We start from the raw sequence: 20,373 nt of genomic DNA, 5'->3' as shown, positions 1-20,373 counted from the left end.
ACGGGTGCACTGGTGAAGGGATGGTGGTTTAATCAGTATTTGACTGTGACTTAAACCTGAAAGCTTTGTATTTTTTTTCTTGTTTTCACGGTGGTTCAATAAAATATTTCTTTTAAAAAAAAAAATCGGGATCCCCCTTCTCAGGCACCCCCTAACCCAGGCTGCCACTCCCTTAGAGACAGGGCCTTTGTACTGACAAAACTCTTCAGAGTCCTCGACAGGGAGCACTCTGTAAGGAACCCGGCGTTTACAAGTATATAAACCTGGGTATTAACAGACTTCACTAGATTGGTAGTAAATATTTGGATAACTGAAAAGGAGTTCTTTCATCCTGCAATGATGCGGAGATAAGTACTGACCCGGAGCTTAAACCACACTCAGGGTCAAATGGAGTATGGCTGGAAACGCATAGCCCCTCTTCGGAGCAGGCCCGTGGGTAGTTGAAAAGTAAAACGTCAAGAGTTTATTCCATAAATACAACTGCACATTTTCTGTCTCACGCAGTTAGGTTTGCTTTTGTTTTTTGTGACACCCTCCCAAAACCGATTTCCAGCCCCGCGAGGGTTATAAAATGCCAAGCCCCACTTAAAAATGATCTCTCCGCCCTGAAAGCATTGAGGCATTTTCTTCCTCGAGATGACTTTGTTCCCCCAATTTTAAGGGAAGATTATCTTATACCAATCAAATTGTGTGTGTTCTGAAGGTTTGCAGTACATACTTTTTTTTTTTTTTATGAGCTGTTATGAAAGCGAAGCTTCAGGGCAAAGTAAGGAAGCACGAGAGGAAACGCTCTTTTATGCATTTCCAGCTGCAGAAAAGTAGTAACACTTCATGTGGGAGTGCTGTGTTCATTCTAGAATTTCTCCCCTAGAGGGATAATAGGACATTGCTTTTTCAGCTTTCAAATGGGTATTACAAACAGTCTCTCCCAACAGAAATGCCACATTTGACCTCCTTCTGCTCTCACCCAGTAAAACCATTTCCTTATTGTCATAAGAATTATTGATGATCCTGTGGGTGACATAATTTCTGATAAAAGTTTTCAGGACAGCCTGGGAGTCATTATGGGCTTTCGCTGGGATTACCAGATGTGAGAGAGAATTAGGAGTGAAACCGCCCGCTTGTTCCTGGCCAGGATAAGATGATGAAATGTGTCATTCATTCTGTTGGAGATGGGAACCCAAGGGTGGGACTAAATTGGCACTTCTCTGAATGTTGAGGAGGAGGGGCGAGTGGGTGATAGTACATCGGGTAGGACGTTTGCCTTGTATGTGGCTGATTTGGGTTCGATCTCCAGCATCCCATATGGCCTCCCGAGCACTGCCAGGAGGAATTCCTAAATGCAGAGCCAGGAGTAACCCCTGAGCATCACCAGGTATGACCTAAAACAAAACAAAACAAAACAAAACAAAACCAGACGAAAGGTCTTAACAGAGTAGTCCCCAAGGCTCAGTCTTGGGTAGGGATTTTTTTTCTTTGACACTTGGTTTGGTTGGGGGTCACACTCGATGTACTCAGGGTTACTCCTTAATCTGTGTTCAGGATTCACTCCTCGTGGTGTGCAGGGGACCCTGTGTGGTGGCAGGGATCAAATCCTTGTTGGCTGCGTGCAATGCAAGTGCCTTATCGCCTGTACTGGCTCTCCAGCCCCTTAACATACTTTAAATACAATCTCGACACGGGTGAGGAGAGTTTCTTAGCTCTTCTGGGTGAGTAAGTAGAGTTGATTGGCACAAACTGAAAGAAAGTTCCAGATTATTGTGTGAGTGGGCAGAAGAGGAGCAGATGAGATCTCATTTCCATCAATTCAGCATTTTCTTTTTTCCACCTGATGAAATGCTGTGATTTTCCTTTGAAAGGTCTTTTCAGCAGGGTTAATTTCTAATTTCTTGTCTTACTAAGCTATTTGGTTTTTAAATGTATATTTCTGCTCTCCATGTGCATACATAATATATATGCACCCATAAATTATTCATGTGTTTAAAAATCTTCACAGATCTTATTTTATAGTCTTTTTCCCTTTTTTTTTTCACCCCCAGCCCTACCCCTCTTTTCTTCCTAACACCATTCTTCTTTATACTTAGGTCATTTGGGGTTGTAAATAATGAGGTAGGATATTGATTTTAAAATAGAGACTAATGGGGGGAGAGAGGAAAAAATAAAATAGTGACAATTTTGCTAAGATATTTGCTATTTTACGAAAATATTTGCTTTTATTTTTAAAAGGAAAGGCTACATGGGGGGGGGCTTTCTTTTTTAAAATTCAGTAATTGCTTAGCACCCAAAGATAGTTAAAATCTGCCCATTCTGTCCTTTTATGATTTCTATGCAGTATTATCATCTGCATTTTATTACTGGTGGGAGATGGGGCCTTTAAATGACATTGGCGTGCCTTGTATTTATAGCCTCAGCTTGATTACTGCACTCTCAGCGCTGAAACGATGGCATAAATTTTGACAAATGTAGCTTCATCACCTTTTGAAATATACTCGAGTGATTTATTGATCATTTAATACCCAAGTTTTACTCTTGACATTTAGTCTGAATCAGCTAAAGGTTTAAATTAAATATTCTCAACAAGAAAGATTGTCTTCAGTCTGTAAAAAACATATATATATATATAAACATATATATATATAATTTAGTTCATGAGTGGGGCATGAATCTTTTACTAAGTTCTATGAAAAATAAAAATATTTGGATTAAAAAATGTTTTGATTCTACAAATTTGGTAAAATTCTAAATGCTGGTGCCAAAGAAACAGTGCAGAGGGTAAGGCAGTTGCCTTACATGTAGTTGACCCTTGTGCAATTCCTAGCACTTCATATGATCTCCTGAGCACTAATAGAATTGATCCCTGAGCAATATTTTGTGTGGCCAAAATAATTTTTTTTCCTGTGTGCATCATAGACTTTTTGATTTTATGTCTGTGATATCAACTTTGGTCTGGGCCATAAAACAACCTTACAAATAAAATTTTTATGAGAGGATACTCTTGTTATTTTTATTGTAAACATTAATATCTCCTTTAATCATCAATCCCTTTTAATTTAGTCTTCCTTGAATATTCCCTGGCATTTTCTGACCTGATTAGAATATCATATAACTGTTTTACAACAGGGACCAAATTTGGCAAAAGACTTTATTTGCAAGAGAAACTGTCTTCAAAGACTAGCATCAACAGATCCAGTACTCATTTTCCATAAAATACCACATTTCACTCACAGACATGATTTATCCAAATCTGGAAGAGAAACTTTTTTCAAAAAGGATTCTTCAAATTTTACATTTCTTGGGAAAATATTATTTTTTTAGCAGTCTCATTTGGATTTTAGAAATGCCAATTTAAATCATACCAAACAATGACTTAAGGCAGTGTAGCTGGGTTGGAGAGATATCACAGTGGTTAGGGCGTTTGCCTTGCATGCAGCCGACCCGGGTTCAATTCCCAGCATCTCATATGGCCCCCTGAGCACCGCCAGGAGTAATTTCTGAGTGCAGAACCAGGAGTAACACCTGTGCATCGCCAGGTGTGACCCAAAAAGGGGGGGAAAAAAAAAGACAGTATAGCCAAAATTGGCTTAAAATCTTCAGGTAGGAAGAAATAAAGTCAGCCACAGTAGAGATTTTCTGTTTGCTTTTTCCATGAAGGAGTGTCTGCTGGTACCTGCTCAGAACGAGGTGCTGGGGGCACGTGGAGAACTAATAATACACTTAGACTCTTTATAAACAGCCTGACGGGGAGGCCTCAGGGAAGCTGATACACTGTGGAAGAGTTGCTGCCAGAAATTTTCCCAAGACTTGGCAGGCTGGGGAGAGGCAGCCTAGAGCAGAATTCTGAGTTCTGAACTACAGGGTTATGGGTTGAGAGGAAAGGGGGTGGTACTTAACACTTAACGGCAAATTCTCATTTACAAACTGTAACAGGAGAGGTTGTAAAGTTATACAGAGGAGGATTTGGGGTGAAATTTCCCCTTTCCTGCTTGTAATTTGTATGGATTTTATACTTACCTGTGTAATTTTATATCTGGACTGGGGGTCACCCTAGTGGTGACCAAAGTCAAACATATAAAAGTATTCAAGTTGCTGCCCTGGGCTTCTTCTGGTCAAACAGTTACCATGGTATCAACCAGGATGTTTTCTCCGACCTGTTACCTATTTGGCGTGTAGCCTGCCACGATACTTAGGGAAAATACCGAAAACAAGAATTGGGGGAGCTGGAGAGGTAGTAAAGTGGATAAGGCCTTGCGCACGCTGGAGCCACGTTCGATCCCCAACATCCCATGTGGTCACCCGAGCACTGTCAGGAGTTAATTCCTGAGTGTGGGCCAGAAGTGACCCCTGAACATCGCCAGGTGTGACCCAAAAACGTTTTTTAAAAGTTAAGACTAGGAATTGTTCCGGAGTCTTGTCTTTCAGTCATCCCATCATTGCATAATGATTTCTTTTTTTTTTTTTTTTAGCTTTTTGGGTCACACCTGGCGATGCACAGGGGTTACTCCTGGCTGTGCACTCAAGAATTACTCCTGGCGGTGCTCAGGGGACCATATGGGATGCTGGGATTCGAACCAGGGTCGGCCGCGTGCAAGGCAAACGCCCTACCTGCTGTGCTATCACTCCAGCCCCATTGCATAATGATTTCTCTCTCTTCTTTTTTTCTTTTTCTTTCTGGGTCACACCTGGCTTTACACAGGGGTTACTCCTGGCTCATGCACTCAGGAATTACTCCTGGTGGTGCTCGGGGGACCATATGGGATACTGGGAATCAAACCCGGGTCGGCCACGTGCAAGGCAAACACACTACCTGCTGTGCTATCGCTCCAGCCCCATGTAATGCTTTCTCATCCTGATGAGCCACTCTTGTCCATTTTCAGTGGCTAGCAGACGCATTGGCATGCAGTCTCTTCCTAAATCACCCATCTTAAACACTGCCCAGAACAGGGCTTTCTCCTTAAGGCATGACATCCTAAATCTTCAAGGACAGGTAAAGTCTCCATTTAATCTGACTTTTAGCCCCGAGTAAGCTCTGCCCCACAGGCCTCGGGTGCCCACCGGGACTCCTGGCTGTCCTCAGTCTCTTGCCAAAGTCAGCAGGAAACAGATCCAGCAGAATCAGAGGAAACCAGGAGATCGAAGCTGGAGTGGCCCAACCTCTGCCCAGCTCTGGACACGTGGCCCCTAGAAGCAGTTTCCTTGCTACCTCCACCACAGGCCACTTTATTTTGCCACTTCTGTCCCTGTGCTCCCACCCTCTTCCTTTGGCTCCGTCTCCTAGAGTAGCGAAGGATGCTGATGAGGCTTGCTAATTAAAGGTGTTTGTATCAAGAGGATTTCTGAATCACAGGATGAAATCTGATGTGTGAAGTTTCCAAGTAGCGTGGCACCCTCGAAGTGTTAACCGAGCACCGTGCCACGGCCACTTCCGAAATTGTAACATCTCCATCAATCACGTCACTACACAGGCCCCTCATGAAGAGCTTAGTTTTCTAGCGTCCACCTGTCATTCCAAGTCCCAACAAGCTTATCTCAAATTCATTGCTCTGAAGGCCGTTTGCAAAAAGCCCTTTGCGTAGATAGTTTCTACCAAGGCACGACCACCTTAGGAAAAAAAAAAATGAAATGCCTCAGTAGAATTCGGGGGCATGGAACTTTGCAAATTGTGAGGGATTTGTAGTGAATAAGTCTGATTTGATTCCTGATCTTTTCGTATTACCTTCTGCTGACAAGCGATTGTGTTTTTCATTACATTTCCTTCTTTGTGAATGTAGAGATTTTAGGGGATTACCGATTTGCTTCTCCTTTTCTCATCTCCAGTGCTTCATCAGTTTTGATTGTACAGTAGCTCAGATGGTGCTGAGAAAAGTCCTGTCGAGCCGGTGAGTCACACAGCGGCTGATACTCATCCACCCTCAGGAAGGAAAATAGAGTTTTCCTTCTCAGGGGAGTTGAGTTTTTACTCTGCTGTACAGCTGTCCATTGAATCACAGAACATTAAGATTTGACGTTGATGCTTAATTGACTTAGGGTTAGATAGACAATTCTCGTATTCACCTTTAGATCTAATGACATACAAGCTTTGAGAAGTGAGCAAATCCAATTTTCTGGTAACTGTTAATATGGCATTATTGAATGGAAGACTCTGCGAAGACATAATATGAAGTTTTGTCCTTTTTTCTTCCTGAATTCATTAAAAAAAAAAAAAATCTATGCCTCTCTTGGCCCAGGGTTCTCCTTCCCCACGACATACTGCTTTTCCTTCTAAATGCTTCTCTGCTAACCCATCTGGAATTTTAGACTGTATACGTTTACTCAGTAACTATTTCTTGGGGAGCACCGTACCACGGTCGGCACTGGGGGTGCAGCGGTGCGTGCCCTTCCCCTTTCACGGAACTTACAGTCCGAGACAGGGATTGGGCCCATGTGCAACCCACTACTTGTCCTCGTAAATAGAGTGTGACTGGAACACAACTCTGCTCGCTTTTTCTGTGCATAGTCTGTTGTAAAAAACTAAAGCTCGCCAAGGGGCGGGCGCACTCGCGGGCTCTCCGGGCGGCTCTGTCTCACCGCCCACGTTCGGTGCCCCGGAACTGCTGTGTGTGCTGTCGGTCGAGGGCAGGCGACGGAAGGAAGAAGGCCAGACTGGTTGCTCGATCCGTTTATTTCATTCTCTCTCCCTGCTTCTCTCCCGGCTCTCGGTCTCTCCCTGGATCTCTGGATCTGGCCCCCGTGGATCTGGCCCCCCAACCCACTCTTATCACCTAGTTAAATCTCCACAGCATGAGGGGGTTGGGGCGTACACATAGGTGTGGTCACCATCAATAGGGTCAGGCTCCTTTTCCTTAGGGGATGCTTCTCCTAGGACTTAATTCTCTTTCAGCAGGAGGATCCACCCAAGGGCGGAGTCCCATGAATGTGTTTCTCTTCTCCTCAGCCAGCAAACATATAAAAATTCATAATATTAATTATTTTGTATGGACACAATAAGAGTGCATTAAAGCTTATAGAATTGCTCTCCTGGGGCCATCTCAATCTCAGACTACAGTGCTCAGGCCAGATCAGTCTTTCCTATCCCTGGCAGGGTCCTAGTCTCATAATTACTATTGGATCATAACAGCATTTGTCTATGATCAAGCTCTTAACTTATAGTTAAGAATTAGGCACTTTGGCCAGGCCCATCTCGATGCCAGGGTAGCACATAACTCACCGCTTGCCCTGGATCCTTCCCGTCCCACGTCGGGGACCCTGCTTTGGGGTGCTAAGAACTGAGGGCAACCGAGGCTTAAGTGGAGAAAGCAGATGCCCGGGAGGGAATAATATTCGAGGCCAATTAAGTCTTAAGTTATAAAAACATAATATTGTCTTCTTGTGTCTATACAAAAACAGACATAGCTTTAAAGTAAATTATTCAAAAGGCACAAGAAGAGGAGAAAGGCAATATTAACTTATATAATATAAATTCAGTATCCTAGGAAGGTCTGACCTTGCAAATTAGCTGAGTCAGATTAAGGGAAAGCCCAGGATTAACTGCTTTGGGGAAGAGAGCATAGAGAAGTGATTATAGCTAAACAAAGGGATGGGAGAGAATCTGGAACACCTTGATGGGTGTGACTGGGGTGAGCCTAAACTCCGGGGAAAACCAGGACAAGCTACTTGTGGCAAGGGGGGAGAGGACAAAGTAATGTCATCCTACAGTCTGTGACTGCCCTTTTTTGCACTGTAATGGCAAGTTGGACGCATTGCAAAGACCTTATGATCAAGCCTAAACTGTGTAGTTCGGGCCCCTGACAGAAAAAGTAAGCCAACCCCCCGCTCTAGTGGGCCTGGGGGAGAAATGGGTGCCAACAGGAGCCTGAAGAGCCGATCAACCTCAGTGAAGGGTGAAAACCCTCCTGGCAGGGGGGCGGGGCACGGGAGTGGAATATTCGCAGGGGAAGGAACTGTTTCACTGCTGAGACGCAAGGAAGTCACTGTGGCGATGGGGTTGAACAGTAACATAGACGAGGCAGTGAAAGCCTATGTCTGGGCAGAAGCCATAGAACAATGGGTAAGGCACTTGCCTTATATGCGGATGACCCCTGTGCAGTCCCAGCCACCCCTCTGTCATCCCCTGAACACGGCCAGGAGTAATCCCTGAGCACAGAGCTGGGAATAAGCTCTGACATTGCAGATGTGGCCCGAAAGAAAGCAACAACAAAAGACCTGTGTCCGAAGGGGGAGCATTTTAGTGTGAAGGCAGAGAGCACGGACAAGGAAGCAGGGCTGCCTGCGTGCAAACCTTGGCCCTGCAAACGGCTGCTGCTGATGTTCAGGGAGTCCTGGGTGAGACTTCCTGAGGCAGAGTCCTCCTGGGACCCCGCCTTGAGCCTACCAGGGGATTAAGTCAAAGTGCAGGAAGCACTCAGAGGCCAGTGTTTGCTGTTTTTATTTTTATTTCTTTATTCATTTATTTTGGGACTGGAGCAATAGCACAGAGAGTAGGGCATTTGCCTTGCATGTGGCCGAGCTGGGTTCGATTCCTCCGTCCCTCTTGGAGAGCTCGGCAAGCTACCAAGAGCATCCCGCCCCCATGGCAGAGCCTGGCAAGCTACCTGTGGCGTATTCGATATGCCAAAAGCAGTAACAACAAGTCTCACAATAGAGACGTGAGACGTTCCTGGTGCCCACTCGAAAAAATCGATGAACAACAGGATAACAGTGCAGTGCTATTTATTTATTTTGCTTTTGGGGTCACACCCGGCGATGCTTGGGGGTTACTCCTGGCTCTGCACTCAGGAATTACTCCTGGTGGTGCTCAGGGGACCATATGGGATGCTGGGGATCGAACCCAGGTCGGCTGCGTGCAAGGCAAACGTCCTTCCTGTTGTACTACCACTTCAGCACATTTGATGTTTTTTAAAAGGGTTAGCATAGCACACACATGTAATGTGCACACACAAATACACAGCTGCATTTTTTACGACCCTGCGTGACTTTCTATACCTGACACAGTGCTTCTCAGGAGACGCTGGATATTTGTATATTTACTGGTAAGAGCAAGAGGCATGAATAAAAGATGCAAAGAAAGTAAGGAGAGAAGTAGAGGTATAGGACGGTGTTGGAGGGAGATAAACACTCAGAGAAGAGTTAGAGCATCTCAAGAGACTGTGAAAGAAATCGTGGAGCAGTGTATTTGTAATCAAAGTATAAACTTGCTTAGTCCTAGGGCTGCCAGATTTACAGAATCAGGATAGAAGATGCTAGTTATTCAAATACATTTGAATTTCAGTGTTTTTTCACTTTGGAGATGAGGCTGGCCGTGAGAGCAGTAGAAAGCAGTGGGATTCAGAAGCCCGGGAGGTGACAGAAGGGGCAGGAGTTGGTGGCCGACTGCCAATCAAAGAGAACAGGAAGAGGAAGGTGGCGTGCAAGGGCTGGGCTTGGTCAGGACAGTTGGATGGCAGTGCCTGTCCCTGCCGCAGGGCAGAGAATCGGGAAACTGGTCTGATGTGGAAAGTGAGTCCAGTTCAGGCTGGCTCCAGTGTAGGTTCCAGAGAGACAGAGTTCAGGAAGTAGTCGACTCTTAAATTCTAGAGCTCAGAAAGTGTGGTTTGGACTAAGGAAATAAATAAGTGGACAGAATAAATCGGAATCAGAATAACTGGTCACTTTGCTTGGCAGAGGGAGATAGCCCTGAAGCGAGGTGGAATGACAGGTCAGCTTCTGAGAGAGTCATCAGGAACAACAACCAGTGCCAAAGATGAAACAGCCCTGGAGTCAGAGTATAAAGATCACAACTTTTGGAGCTGGAGAGGTAGTCCAGTGCATAAGGCACTTGCAGCTGATCTCTGGCACCACATAATGGCCCCCTCGTGCCCAGCCCGGAGGGATCCCTCAATGCAGATCCTGGGGTAAGCCCTGAGCACAGTCAGGAGTAATCCCCGAACAAACAGAATCACAACTTTCAGAGGAAGATAAGTGTGAAGGTTGGATCTGTTATTCTCTTGTCCAGGTGGATGGATTTAAGGGATACTCACTTGAGCAGAGGACAACTTCATCCCTGAATTTTGCAATTCATTATCTCACAGTTAGGTGTCATGGACATCAGTCTTTGAAGACGTCATCGTGTTCTTCCTAAGGATTATTAGACAGCAGAGTATCTGCAGTATGGAGGTTGCCAGTTGATGACCTATACAATACAAGTCTAAGGCATCTGTTTTCTCTCATTTTTACCTCCCCTGTTACCAGTTTGCTGGAGTTTCGATGTGAAAAATTTAAGTAGGAGGGATATTCTCTCTCTCTCTCTCTCTCTCTCTCTCTCTCTCTCTCTCTCTCTCTCTCTCTCTCTCTCGTGTGTGTGTGTGTGTGTGTGTGTGATCCATGGTTCAGCATCATCAACCAGGGCCCAGTATCTTACAGAGTCTCATAACTCTTTGTCTATTTTAATTTATTTATGACATTGCCATAAGTGGCTGTAATCTCAGAGCGAGCCAAGAGCTAAGTAGGAGAAAAGGACCCACTTTTCATCCCCAGAATCAGCCCCGAGCGGCAGTGACTGCCTTTCTGTTACAGCATTGCACTCAGCCTTTTCTCCTTAGAATAAGCTCACCCCCATGAAAATCCTGCATTCTTTATGAATCCAGGATTACTGGCAAGACTGCCTGCATCGTCTTTACATCCAGTAGGACTGGCAGGGCGGCTGGCATCGCTCACGGGTTGGGCTCCAGCTGGGAACCTGCTTTTCTTTAGGTGACAGGCAGAAGCCTGGTTTGGGAAGCTTTGTCTATCTATAGCTCATGCCTGAAAGAAGGCACCACACTTACATAACCAAGCAGAGTGTTGCATTTTATATTTAGTTTTCGTGTTATGGAAGAAAAAATATGGGAAAACCTTTAAGTGGATCAAAAAGATGACTGGGTATGTCATCCGACTCAGCTTTCTAGGTTATCTCCCCGTTTCGTCTTCGTCATCATTTGAGCTGTTTCACAATGCTGTAAATAATGGTCCCCTGATAGTAACATGGAAAATCCTCGTCCTTTGAAATAGGAATTGCACACTGCAGAGTGTAGTTATTGCATTCTGGGTGTTGACCAGTTTGGCTTGTTTTGCATCTCTTTGCAAACTCGCAGCGCCCGCTTTGATGCTTGCATACTTGTTCTCTGGAGTCACCTTTGAGCCAGTTATAACATCAGAAGATTGAGCCAGTTATAACATCAGAAGGTTTCCCTTTTAATTCGTGAGCTCATTAAAATTCCTGTTCTATGTCCAAAACAATAACCTCACTGTAAGTATGCAGGTATGTGTGTATGTGTGTGTGCATAGGACGTCTCAGTAAAGTTTTATGGGAACGTGATAGCACTGAGTGCACCTCTGAAGGGAAGGCGGGAACGCCAGCTTCACCAGACGCTCTTTGGAAGCCCCTGGTTATTGTTAAGACGTGCTTAATGGGAAACAAACAGAGAGAGATGCTTTTTAAATAGAATTTTTTTTTTAAATCTTCAGTTCTCTCAAAGCAGTCCTTCACTAGCCCTTCTCAGAACTTCACCTAAGTTTGCATTCAAATGGATGGATGCCTTCCAGAGATTCCTGTCTCTAAGGAAACCAACAGAGTTCTAGGGCCCACTTCTCTCTATCCTCAGTGAAACAAAAGTTTTTAACCTTCCAAGGTAGCTCTGAGGCCGCTCTAAGCCTACAGTCAGATGGTATCAGTCCTGTTCTGAGCCTACCCAGGAATCGCCTCACCTGGGGGGAAGGGCAGACGGCCCCACCTGTTTTGCACTTGCTCTGATTTCACCTCGCCTCTCCCCCAGCGGCGCACACTCTGTAATCCCCTTGTCTAATTATAGCTAGCGGCTCTCCCTTTGGAGTTCTCAAGCTTGGATGCATATTAAAATCACCTGGGAAGCTTTTAAAACCCTGGCTGCCCACACCAATTAAATCACAATGTCTGGAGGTGGGACACAGACATCGGTATTTTTTAAAGCCACTGAGCTGATGCTAATGCGGAGAAAAGCTGCCACGTACAAAGAATGGGTACGGGGCTGCCTCAGACTTCACACGGTTTACCCCCAAAGCAAAAGCGCCTGGATTCCGGAGTGAAAGAGCCACGTCTCGATGAGGAAAGGGTCGTGCAGAAAAGGGAGGCCGCTCAGCCCAAATAACCTTCCTGCAGAATCTGGTTGAAAAGTCTAATGACATGGGGCTGGGGCTATAGTACAACGGGTTGGGCGTTTTTGCTAACACGGCTGATCCAGCTTCCCAGATGGTCCCCCGAGCACTGCCAGAAGTTAATTCCTGAGTGCTGAGCCAGAAGTGACCCCTGATGCACAGCCGGATGTGACCCTAAAACAAAAACAAATGGAAAAAAAAACATACACTGGCTTGGCTCCAGTGATCCGAGCTTTTCTTTGACCTGATTTTATTATTTTGAGTTCTGAATTTAGCAAACCGATCCCCGAGCAGAAAATCCCATTTGGGCAGTGGAGTGTTTCCTTCCCTTGGTCCTCTGCCACTCGGGGCAGGAAGCCAGGCTGGTGGCAGAGGCCATCTGATGCCATGGCCCCCATATGGCTGGACTGCTGGTGCAAAGTTCTATTTATCACACACCAGACAACCAAGAGGCCCGCCGACTGCCCACCGCAGGCTGCTAAGTGTATCTGCTCATCAGAAGCCTGAGAACCTCATTTCTGTAGCCCCAGAGCTCGTGCTGTGCTGTATTAAGATCTTTCTTGGACAGAGTTAAGCTTACAAGGAGGGAAGTAAAAAATAAAACGCAGTCACTTATTGTTTGGATCGATAAGGCAGGTAACTAATCTGTATCTCAAGATGAAATTTGCATATACATGGATCAACAAGGAGAGTTTCATGCTAAGTGAAATGAGTCAGAGAGAGAGGAACAGACAATAGAAGGACTGCACTCATTTGTGGAATATAAAGTAACAGAATGGGAGACTAGTACCCAAAGATAATAAAGATAAGGGCCAGGAGAATCACTCCACGGTCCTCACATGCTGGGGGAAAAGGCTGCTGGGATAGAGAAGGGACCACTAAGTGAATGATGCTTGGAGAGCTCTCTTGGAATGGGAGAGGCGTGCTGAAAGTAGACTCTAGACCAAACATGATGACCTCTTACTACTGCTAACCATAACACCCAAAAGGAGAGAGAGTAAAAGGGAATGTGCTTGCCGCAGAGGTGTGGGGTGAGGGGGGCGAGAGGGATACTGGGAACATTGGTGGTGGAGAATGGGCACTCGTGGAGGGATGGGTGCTCAATCATTGTATTACTGAAACGTAATCGTGTGAGTTTGTAAGTCTGTAACTATCTCCTGGTGATTCATTAAAAAATAAATTTTAAGAAGTTAAGTCTGGTTCTCGGTATGCCCGTGTCCCCCTTGCCTCGCTATCCCCCCCGCCCTCCCCATCTTTCAACGGGATTCCTGCTGCCTGGCCTGCTGGCTTCACATCTGAAGCCACCCCGCTGTTGCCCCCGCCTCTCCTGAAATGTGACATTGGGCAGCGTCAGCGCCGCCAGGCTTTGCCTCTGTGTACTCACTGTGTGTTCCCCTCCCCTTGTCTAGGAAGACAGAGGCTTCGCTGGCCCCGTCCCTAACCGAGGCGGCAATGCGCTAGCTCCCGGGGACGACAGATTCAAGCCTGTGGTGCCCTGGCCTCACGTCGAAGGGATAGAAGTGGACTTAGAGTCGATCCGAAGAAAGAACAAGGCCAGAAATGAGCAAGAGCGCCACGCCGGCGGAGACGAGCAGAGAGATGTCATGCAGAGGCAGTACCTCACGTTCAAGCCTCAGACTGTCACCTACCCGGAGCCCGTGCTGCGCCCAGGAGTCCTCGGGAACTTCGAGCCCAAAGAACCAGAACCACAAGGAGTCATTGGGGGGCCCGGGGAGCACGCCAAGCCTTTGGAACTGGGGCCGGAATACAAGCCGGCCGTTCAAGCCAGCATTAAAGAATTCGGGTTCAACATGGTGGCCAGCGACATGATCTCCCTGGACCGGACCATCAATGACTTACGCCAAGAAGAGTAAGCATGCCTCCTGTTCTTTCTAAACTTGGGGTTCTTCCTGTTTGGTGGAAGCACAGCTAGACTAGATGGTTAGAATGGAGAAAACAGGTGTGCCTTTATATCTTTGGTCTGCGATGCGACCAGAACGATCTCTGTGTGCCATTCTATTGAAAGGCCTAGCCTCTTTTTCATCATACTGAAGGGACAGCGTATTTGTGCCTTTGTTGTTGTTGTTTTGGCTTTTAGGGTTACACCTAGCAATGCACAGGGGTTACTCCTGGCTTTCACTCAGGAATTACTCCTGGACCATAATGGGATACCGGGGATTGAACCTGGGTCGGTCACATGTAAGGCAAATGCCGTACCCGCTGTGCTATCGCTCCAGCCCCAGGCATTCTATTGAAGGTCTGGTCTCTTCTCTCTCATTGTTCCTCAAAACATGTCCCCTCTCCCCCCCTCCCCAAATTGGCATTTGTTGACGTTTTTATTACCAGTCCACAATGAGAAAACGCGCTTGTATGAGCATGCAAGCCCAGGACTCAATGCTTGCTTTCACTTAATGAGAATCTGGGAATAACAAAACATTCTCCGTGTGTTGATTTTCACTCAGGATCATGCTCCTTCTCTGGTTGTGGAGTAACGCAAAAGCGTGGCAGCAACACTGAAGGTACCTCGTGAAATCAAGCCCATGTTTATATTCCCTCTTGCATTGAAACTGGAAATTGAAACTCTTGAGTGATGTGAAGGGAACACTCAGATGGATAAAACTGTGGCCTAACCTAACAAATTTTTTTTTCAATGCAGTTCAATTTAAAGTAAGGAATTTCCAACTCTTACCTTTTGATAGATGGTAGTTATTGAATAAACTCTAAAGTGTTTCTCTTTCACATTATTCAATAACCAATTCTGCTCCCGTGATCTCTAAATAACTTGCACAGATGTGGATGTAGATTTAAACCGCAGCAAATGGAAAACTCATAGTGTATTCTTCACGGTGCATTGTTAACATCATCATTATTTTTAAAGATTAGCACAGCGCATGCTTGTAATATGCACACACAAATACACAGCCGCATTCTTTATGACTCTGCGTGCCATTCTATACCTGCCGTCGTGCTCAGGAGACTCTGAGCATTTGTGTATTTACTGGTAAGAGCAAGAGGCATCAGTAAAAGATGCAGAGAAACTAAGGAGAGAAGCAGAGGTAGAGGACATTGTTGGGGGAGACAAACACTCGAACAGAGAAGAGTTAGAGCATCTCAAAAGCCTGTGAAAGAAATCTTGGAGCAATGTAGTTCTTAATCAAAGTAGAAACTTGCCTAGCTCTAGGGTTGCCAGATTTACTGAATCAGGATAGAAGATGCCACTTACATTTGAATTTCAGATAATGAAAAGCATTTTAGTGTTTCTGTGAAATCCAAATTTAACTGGATATCCTGTGTTTTACCACCAAGCCCGTCTGTGGAACAAAACTTTATCTGTATCTGCTTGCTCCTACTTACACCTCCCGGAGGGCAAAACCTTCAGCTTCCTTCTTCCTTCTGATAATTTCAGACCACACCCGTTGCTGTCCTAAACTCCCACCCCTGATTCTGCTGCTCTTTCCTTCCTTCCTGCCTGCCTCCTCTTCTTCCTTGCCATCTTCTTCCTCTCTCCCATGCTGTTCCCCCCACCCTTCTCTCAGGTACAGCTGGAGGTACCTAGCCAGGGGGTGGTCGGAGGTCCTACAGATTCCTGGCCAGAAGTGTTGTGGCCCCACTCAAATAAATGGACTCGAGGTTCCTTAACCGAAGCTCGTACCTAGGCCCCTCTTGGAAATTCCAGTAATGAGTGAGAAAAAAACAAAAATTGATGTTCGAACACAATATCCTCCGGAAGCTGTTTTTTTTTAACTGAATCCAGATTCTTTTTTTTTTTTAAGCTTGGCTCTTCCTCACATTTATTTTTTTTAATGAGGTAGGCTGTATTCCTCCTGTGAATACTTAAAATGTAATGTAGGGTAATCACTAACTTTCAAGGAGAGTTGATATTCACGAATTAGAATGCGAGCAGTCATAAGCATTTTCTCTGCAGTTGAAAAGCCAGTAGTGAATGCAGCAACCCCCTCATTTTTGCATGCTCCCCAACATGCATGCCCACCCCTGAAAGTAGGCCCCCGTCCTAGTGGGTGTGCACCCCTCCTGCATACTGGCCTTCGGGGGCGGGGGTGGGACTATCCGGGTCCCATTGGCTGACTTGCTGCAGCCTTGGCAGAAGGCCTCATCCTCCGGGTGCCCTTCCCTCTGCCCTACCTGCCGCCATGGCATCCGCCAAGCCCAGGAACCTGTGGCCATTGATCCACTGGGAAGACTGATACAGTGACTGATTTGCCCCTTCTCAGCCTGGTCCATCCACTGTTCAGAGGGGTCTTTGCTACCCAGGGGAGCAGGACGGGTCTGCCCAGCTGTCCTGGGATTCACATGTCTGCACTGTAAAACAAGTACACAATGACAGTCACACCCGCTTGTTAAATATGAGTCACTGTTACTGTCATTCTGTTGCTCATCAATTTGTTCAAGAGCAGTGTTCGATTCCTCCGCCCCTCTCGGAGAGCCCGGCCAGCTACCGAGAGTATCGAGCCCACGCGGCAGAGCCTGGCAAGCTACCCGTGTGTATTGGATATGCCAAAAACAGTAACAATAAGTCAATGAGAGACGTTACTGGTTCCCGCTCAAAATGTGAGTAACAAGACTTTTTTTTTAAAAGCTGACATCTTTTTGAAAGATCTGAGCCAAGAATGACGTCACCTGACTTCACATTCATTTCCCGTTTGAAAAAACACCCTTTGACGGGGTCGAGGAGTGAGGCTCAAGTGGTAGCCACAGACCTAGCCTGTATGAGGCCCTGAGCTCCAGCCTGTGTGGCCACCTCCTCCCATCCTCCCATCTCCCCATCTCCGAACCCCTGGAAGTGGCCCCTGTTGTTTTTGTTTTCCAGAAAGTTTCATTTTCTCCACAGACGTTCACTTCAGTATCTCCAGTATGCTCAGCCCTGGGCTGGTCCTCATCTCGGACAATGGCAGCATGAGAATATCCAGTCTCTGCCTTCAAGGGCCTTGTCGGCCTCTGCAAGGAGAAGTGGCAGGACTTGTGCCCGTGGTGGCCAGAGGAAGGAGGGCAGCAGGGTGACCTGACACCAGGGAAAGGCTGCAGCAAGTGGCAGGGCAGTCAGATGGGCTTTCTCGGAAGGTACAGCAGGGGTGGACCCTGTGAGCAGCGTAGTTTTCCCTAGGAAGAGGCTCAGAGTCTAGGAGGCGCAAAGCTGGGCATTGACGAGAATCCTGTTGAGTCGTGTCCCGGCCCCCTGAGCAGCACTGTGTGACCGCTGGCGCATCCGAGGGTAAAGGCAGAGAGTCACACTGGTCCAAGGAGCAAAGCTGGGCCAGCCAACTCGGTGGGCCACTTGGGTTTGGGGAAGCACACACGGTCAGTCACATGTTTGCATGGAGTTTGGTGTTTGGGAAGCCACAGAGAACTTTAGGGTGCTCAGCTGGGAGAGGGATTTGGGGGCGGGTGGGGGCCCGGGGAAGAGTTCGCTGTGTTCCTGGAGGAACTTTGAGGAAGATTCCAGAACCAGAGAGAAAGGAGAGTCCATGTGAGACAGGCAAAGAACTGAAATTCAGGAGGGTGCTGTCAAGAACTTGAAGAAGGGGCTGGAATGATAGCACAGAGGGTAGCGTGTTTATCTTGCACGCGGCCAACCCAGGTTCAATTCCCAGCATCCCATATGGTCCCCCTAGCACCGCCAGGAGTAATTCCTGAGTGCGTGAATACAGGAGTAACGCCTGTGTGACCCAAAAAGAAAAAGAACTCAAAGAAGGATAACTCCTTGAGAGAAATAGTGGGTCTGAGTTTGAGAGGCTGGCCAACCTCGTTACCTCATTTTCCTTTGCTCTCTCACCTTCCTGACTTCACACAGAGCCAGTCAGCATGATGGAAGGAGCTGGTTGTAGGAAGGGGGTCAGATTCTCAGAGTGTCTATTAGATTTTCTCCTCATAAAGTTTTGGGTCTTGTTTTCTTTACTGTGAACTGCTGTTGATGCAAATGCATGGAAATTACGCTTGCCCTTTTTCTGCCCAAGAAGGCAGACAATCAGAGGCGTATAGAATCCAAGCTGTTTTGTTTCAGTAATTGAATTCAATATTTTGACTTGTTGAACAAATTCATCTGCCTCTAATGCATAACCTTTTCTCCTTCCTACACACCTATTGCATTTCTGTTTTGCAGAAAACTATCTTAGTTGCACTTGCAAAATGAAATAATAGGTGTTAAATTGCTTTGAAATTTCTAAGAGCTATACAAATGTTAATATGATTAATTATTAGTAACTTTCTTAAGCTTGTCTGTGAGAAATTGAGGGCTTTTAGAAAGTTATAGTGTGTTCATACTAATGCCGGGTACACTGAATCATTCTCTTATCTGATCTCCACGTCCTGATTTTTACACTATAATCTTATTTAAGATGAATTGTGGTCATGAACTGTTTTCCTTTCTCTATCTTCATGTTAAAGACTCTCTGATACACTTATCTAGTGACAGTACTTAGTTTATAAAAATAGTTGCTAGTCGCAAAATACTGATTTAGTTGAAATGCCATAGATTTATATATATATATATATATATATCATGAACCTTAGGCTTGCTAAGGGTTCGGCCCCAAGGAGCTGCTCATAAGATGTAGCACTGTAGCACTGTCATCCCGTTGTTCATCGATTTGCTTGAGCGGGCACCAGTAACATCTCCAGGCTCTCTGAGAGGGACGGAGGAATCGAACCCGGGTCGGCCTTGTGCAAGGCAAACGCCCTACCCGCTGCGCTATCATTTCATCCCTTTCATAAAATGAAGAATTGGAATAATGAATAAGTCAAACGAACTTATATGAATCATGTATGTGCACATATATTTTTTATTTATCCTGCTTTTTGTCATTATTATATGGTAGCTCATAGACACTAAATTATATAGTGTCACAGTTATTAACATGTGTTTCTTTTTTCTTCTAAATTTCTCAGACTATATTTCCTTTTGCAAACAACATTTTGGCAGTGGGAAACACATTAGAAATCAGTTTCAGATGACCCAGGATACTTTGGCCGAAAAATATTACTTTCTAACTGGCCTAAAAATTATTTCTCTGGGAAGCTACTTTTTTTTTTTGTGAGTCCATAGGTGTTCCCGATGAACTCTAAAAATAAACTGCGCCCCGAGATTCCTTCTTCTTTCTCTTCTAACCACCCACCTACAAACACATGTACATATGTACCTTGTGCTTTTAGAGTTTTTTTCCAAGTTTTGCTTAAGGTCCTGACTGGCAGCAGGCGATTAATTTTTTATTTTCCATTTTTGATTGATGGAGAGTCTGTGATTGACAGTACTGTCAGTGATGGCTTCTCGGGGACATAATTCCAACACATCCTCCTTCCCCCAAGAATCCCTCCCTTTTGCCTTCCCTCACAACAGCAGCTCAATTCTCTGGATTTCTTTTCCTGTTGTGACAGTGAGCAATGTTTTCCACCAAACTGGTAGAGGGTCAAATTTATGTCAGATGAACTATGCAGCCATGTAGGGGGTGCCCCATTCAGAGAGAGACTCCACAGATTGAGAAGAGAGGTCATCTGTTGGCCTAAGGCACTAGGGATGGATCAGAGACATACTGCTGCTCCCTTCCTCTGAGGTCCGACTCCCCGGTTGCCCCATTAAGAGTGAAGTAGCTTCCCTCCTTCTTACCCCCTTACACACACACATGCACGCGTGCTCGCACGCGTGCGCGCACACACACACACACACACACACACACACACACACACACACACATACACATACACACACACATGCCTCTAACACCAGTGTTACAAATGTGTCTGAATCAAGGTATAAACCCAGGTTGCTTTTCTTGTTTTGTTTTGGTTCCATCATCCCATGACCCCTGATTAGCAATTGGGAGTAAATCTCTTTGAAGGCTGGTTAGAATAAGCTTCGTGGTGGAACCCCTGGTTACACCATCCCTTCCCAGCCCATTGCCAGTTTCAGGAAAGACCCCCGTGGTCTCCCCAGCTGGTTCCCATCCCTCAGTACTGAGGAGGAGATGAAGGGATGTCTCCCACCTGGGCCCCCTCTGCGGCAAGTTAGTGTTGGAGCTCTCAGTCATTCCCCCAACGCGGGCTCTGCCGGATGCATTGCGGAGAGCGGGGCGGTGGGCACGCGCCCTGGCGTCAGGGGCAGGTCACATGCAGCAGCTCAGCATCAAAGGCCGCTGGGACCATTAGAGCCTAATGCCGTGCTAAGCAGGGTGGGGTGGGGTGGGGGGGGTGGGGGGTGTCTTCTTACTCGTACCCTAG

General features: G+C 46.1%; 1 protein-coding gene across 2 annotated transcripts in view; it reads left to right on the top strand.

Annotated features, from left to right (window-relative positions):
- Positions 1 to 20,373, top strand: part of GALNT7 (polypeptide N-acetylgalactosaminyltransferase 7) — a 142,980-nt gene that overhangs the window by 59,337 nt on the left and 63,270 nt on the right. For both annotated transcript variants that reach the window (XM_055118891.1, XM_055118885.1), the window contains exon 2: positions 13,554 to 14,014. In XM_055118891.1, coding sequence (XP_054974866.1) covers positions 13,554 to 14,014 — 461 coding nt within the window. The remainder of the gene's footprint in view (positions 1 to 13,553; positions 14,015 to 20,373) is intronic.

The sequence above is a fragment of the Sorex araneus genome, chromosome 1, assembly GCF_027595985.1.
Source record: "Sorex araneus isolate mSorAra2 chromosome 1, mSorAra2.pri, whole genome shotgun sequence".
Classification (NCBI taxonomy): domain Eukaryota; kingdom Metazoa; phylum Chordata; class Mammalia; order Eulipotyphla; family Soricidae; genus Sorex; species Sorex araneus.
Note: the sequence above shows the minus strand (reverse complement) of the source record. Positions and strands in the feature narration are given on the sequence as shown.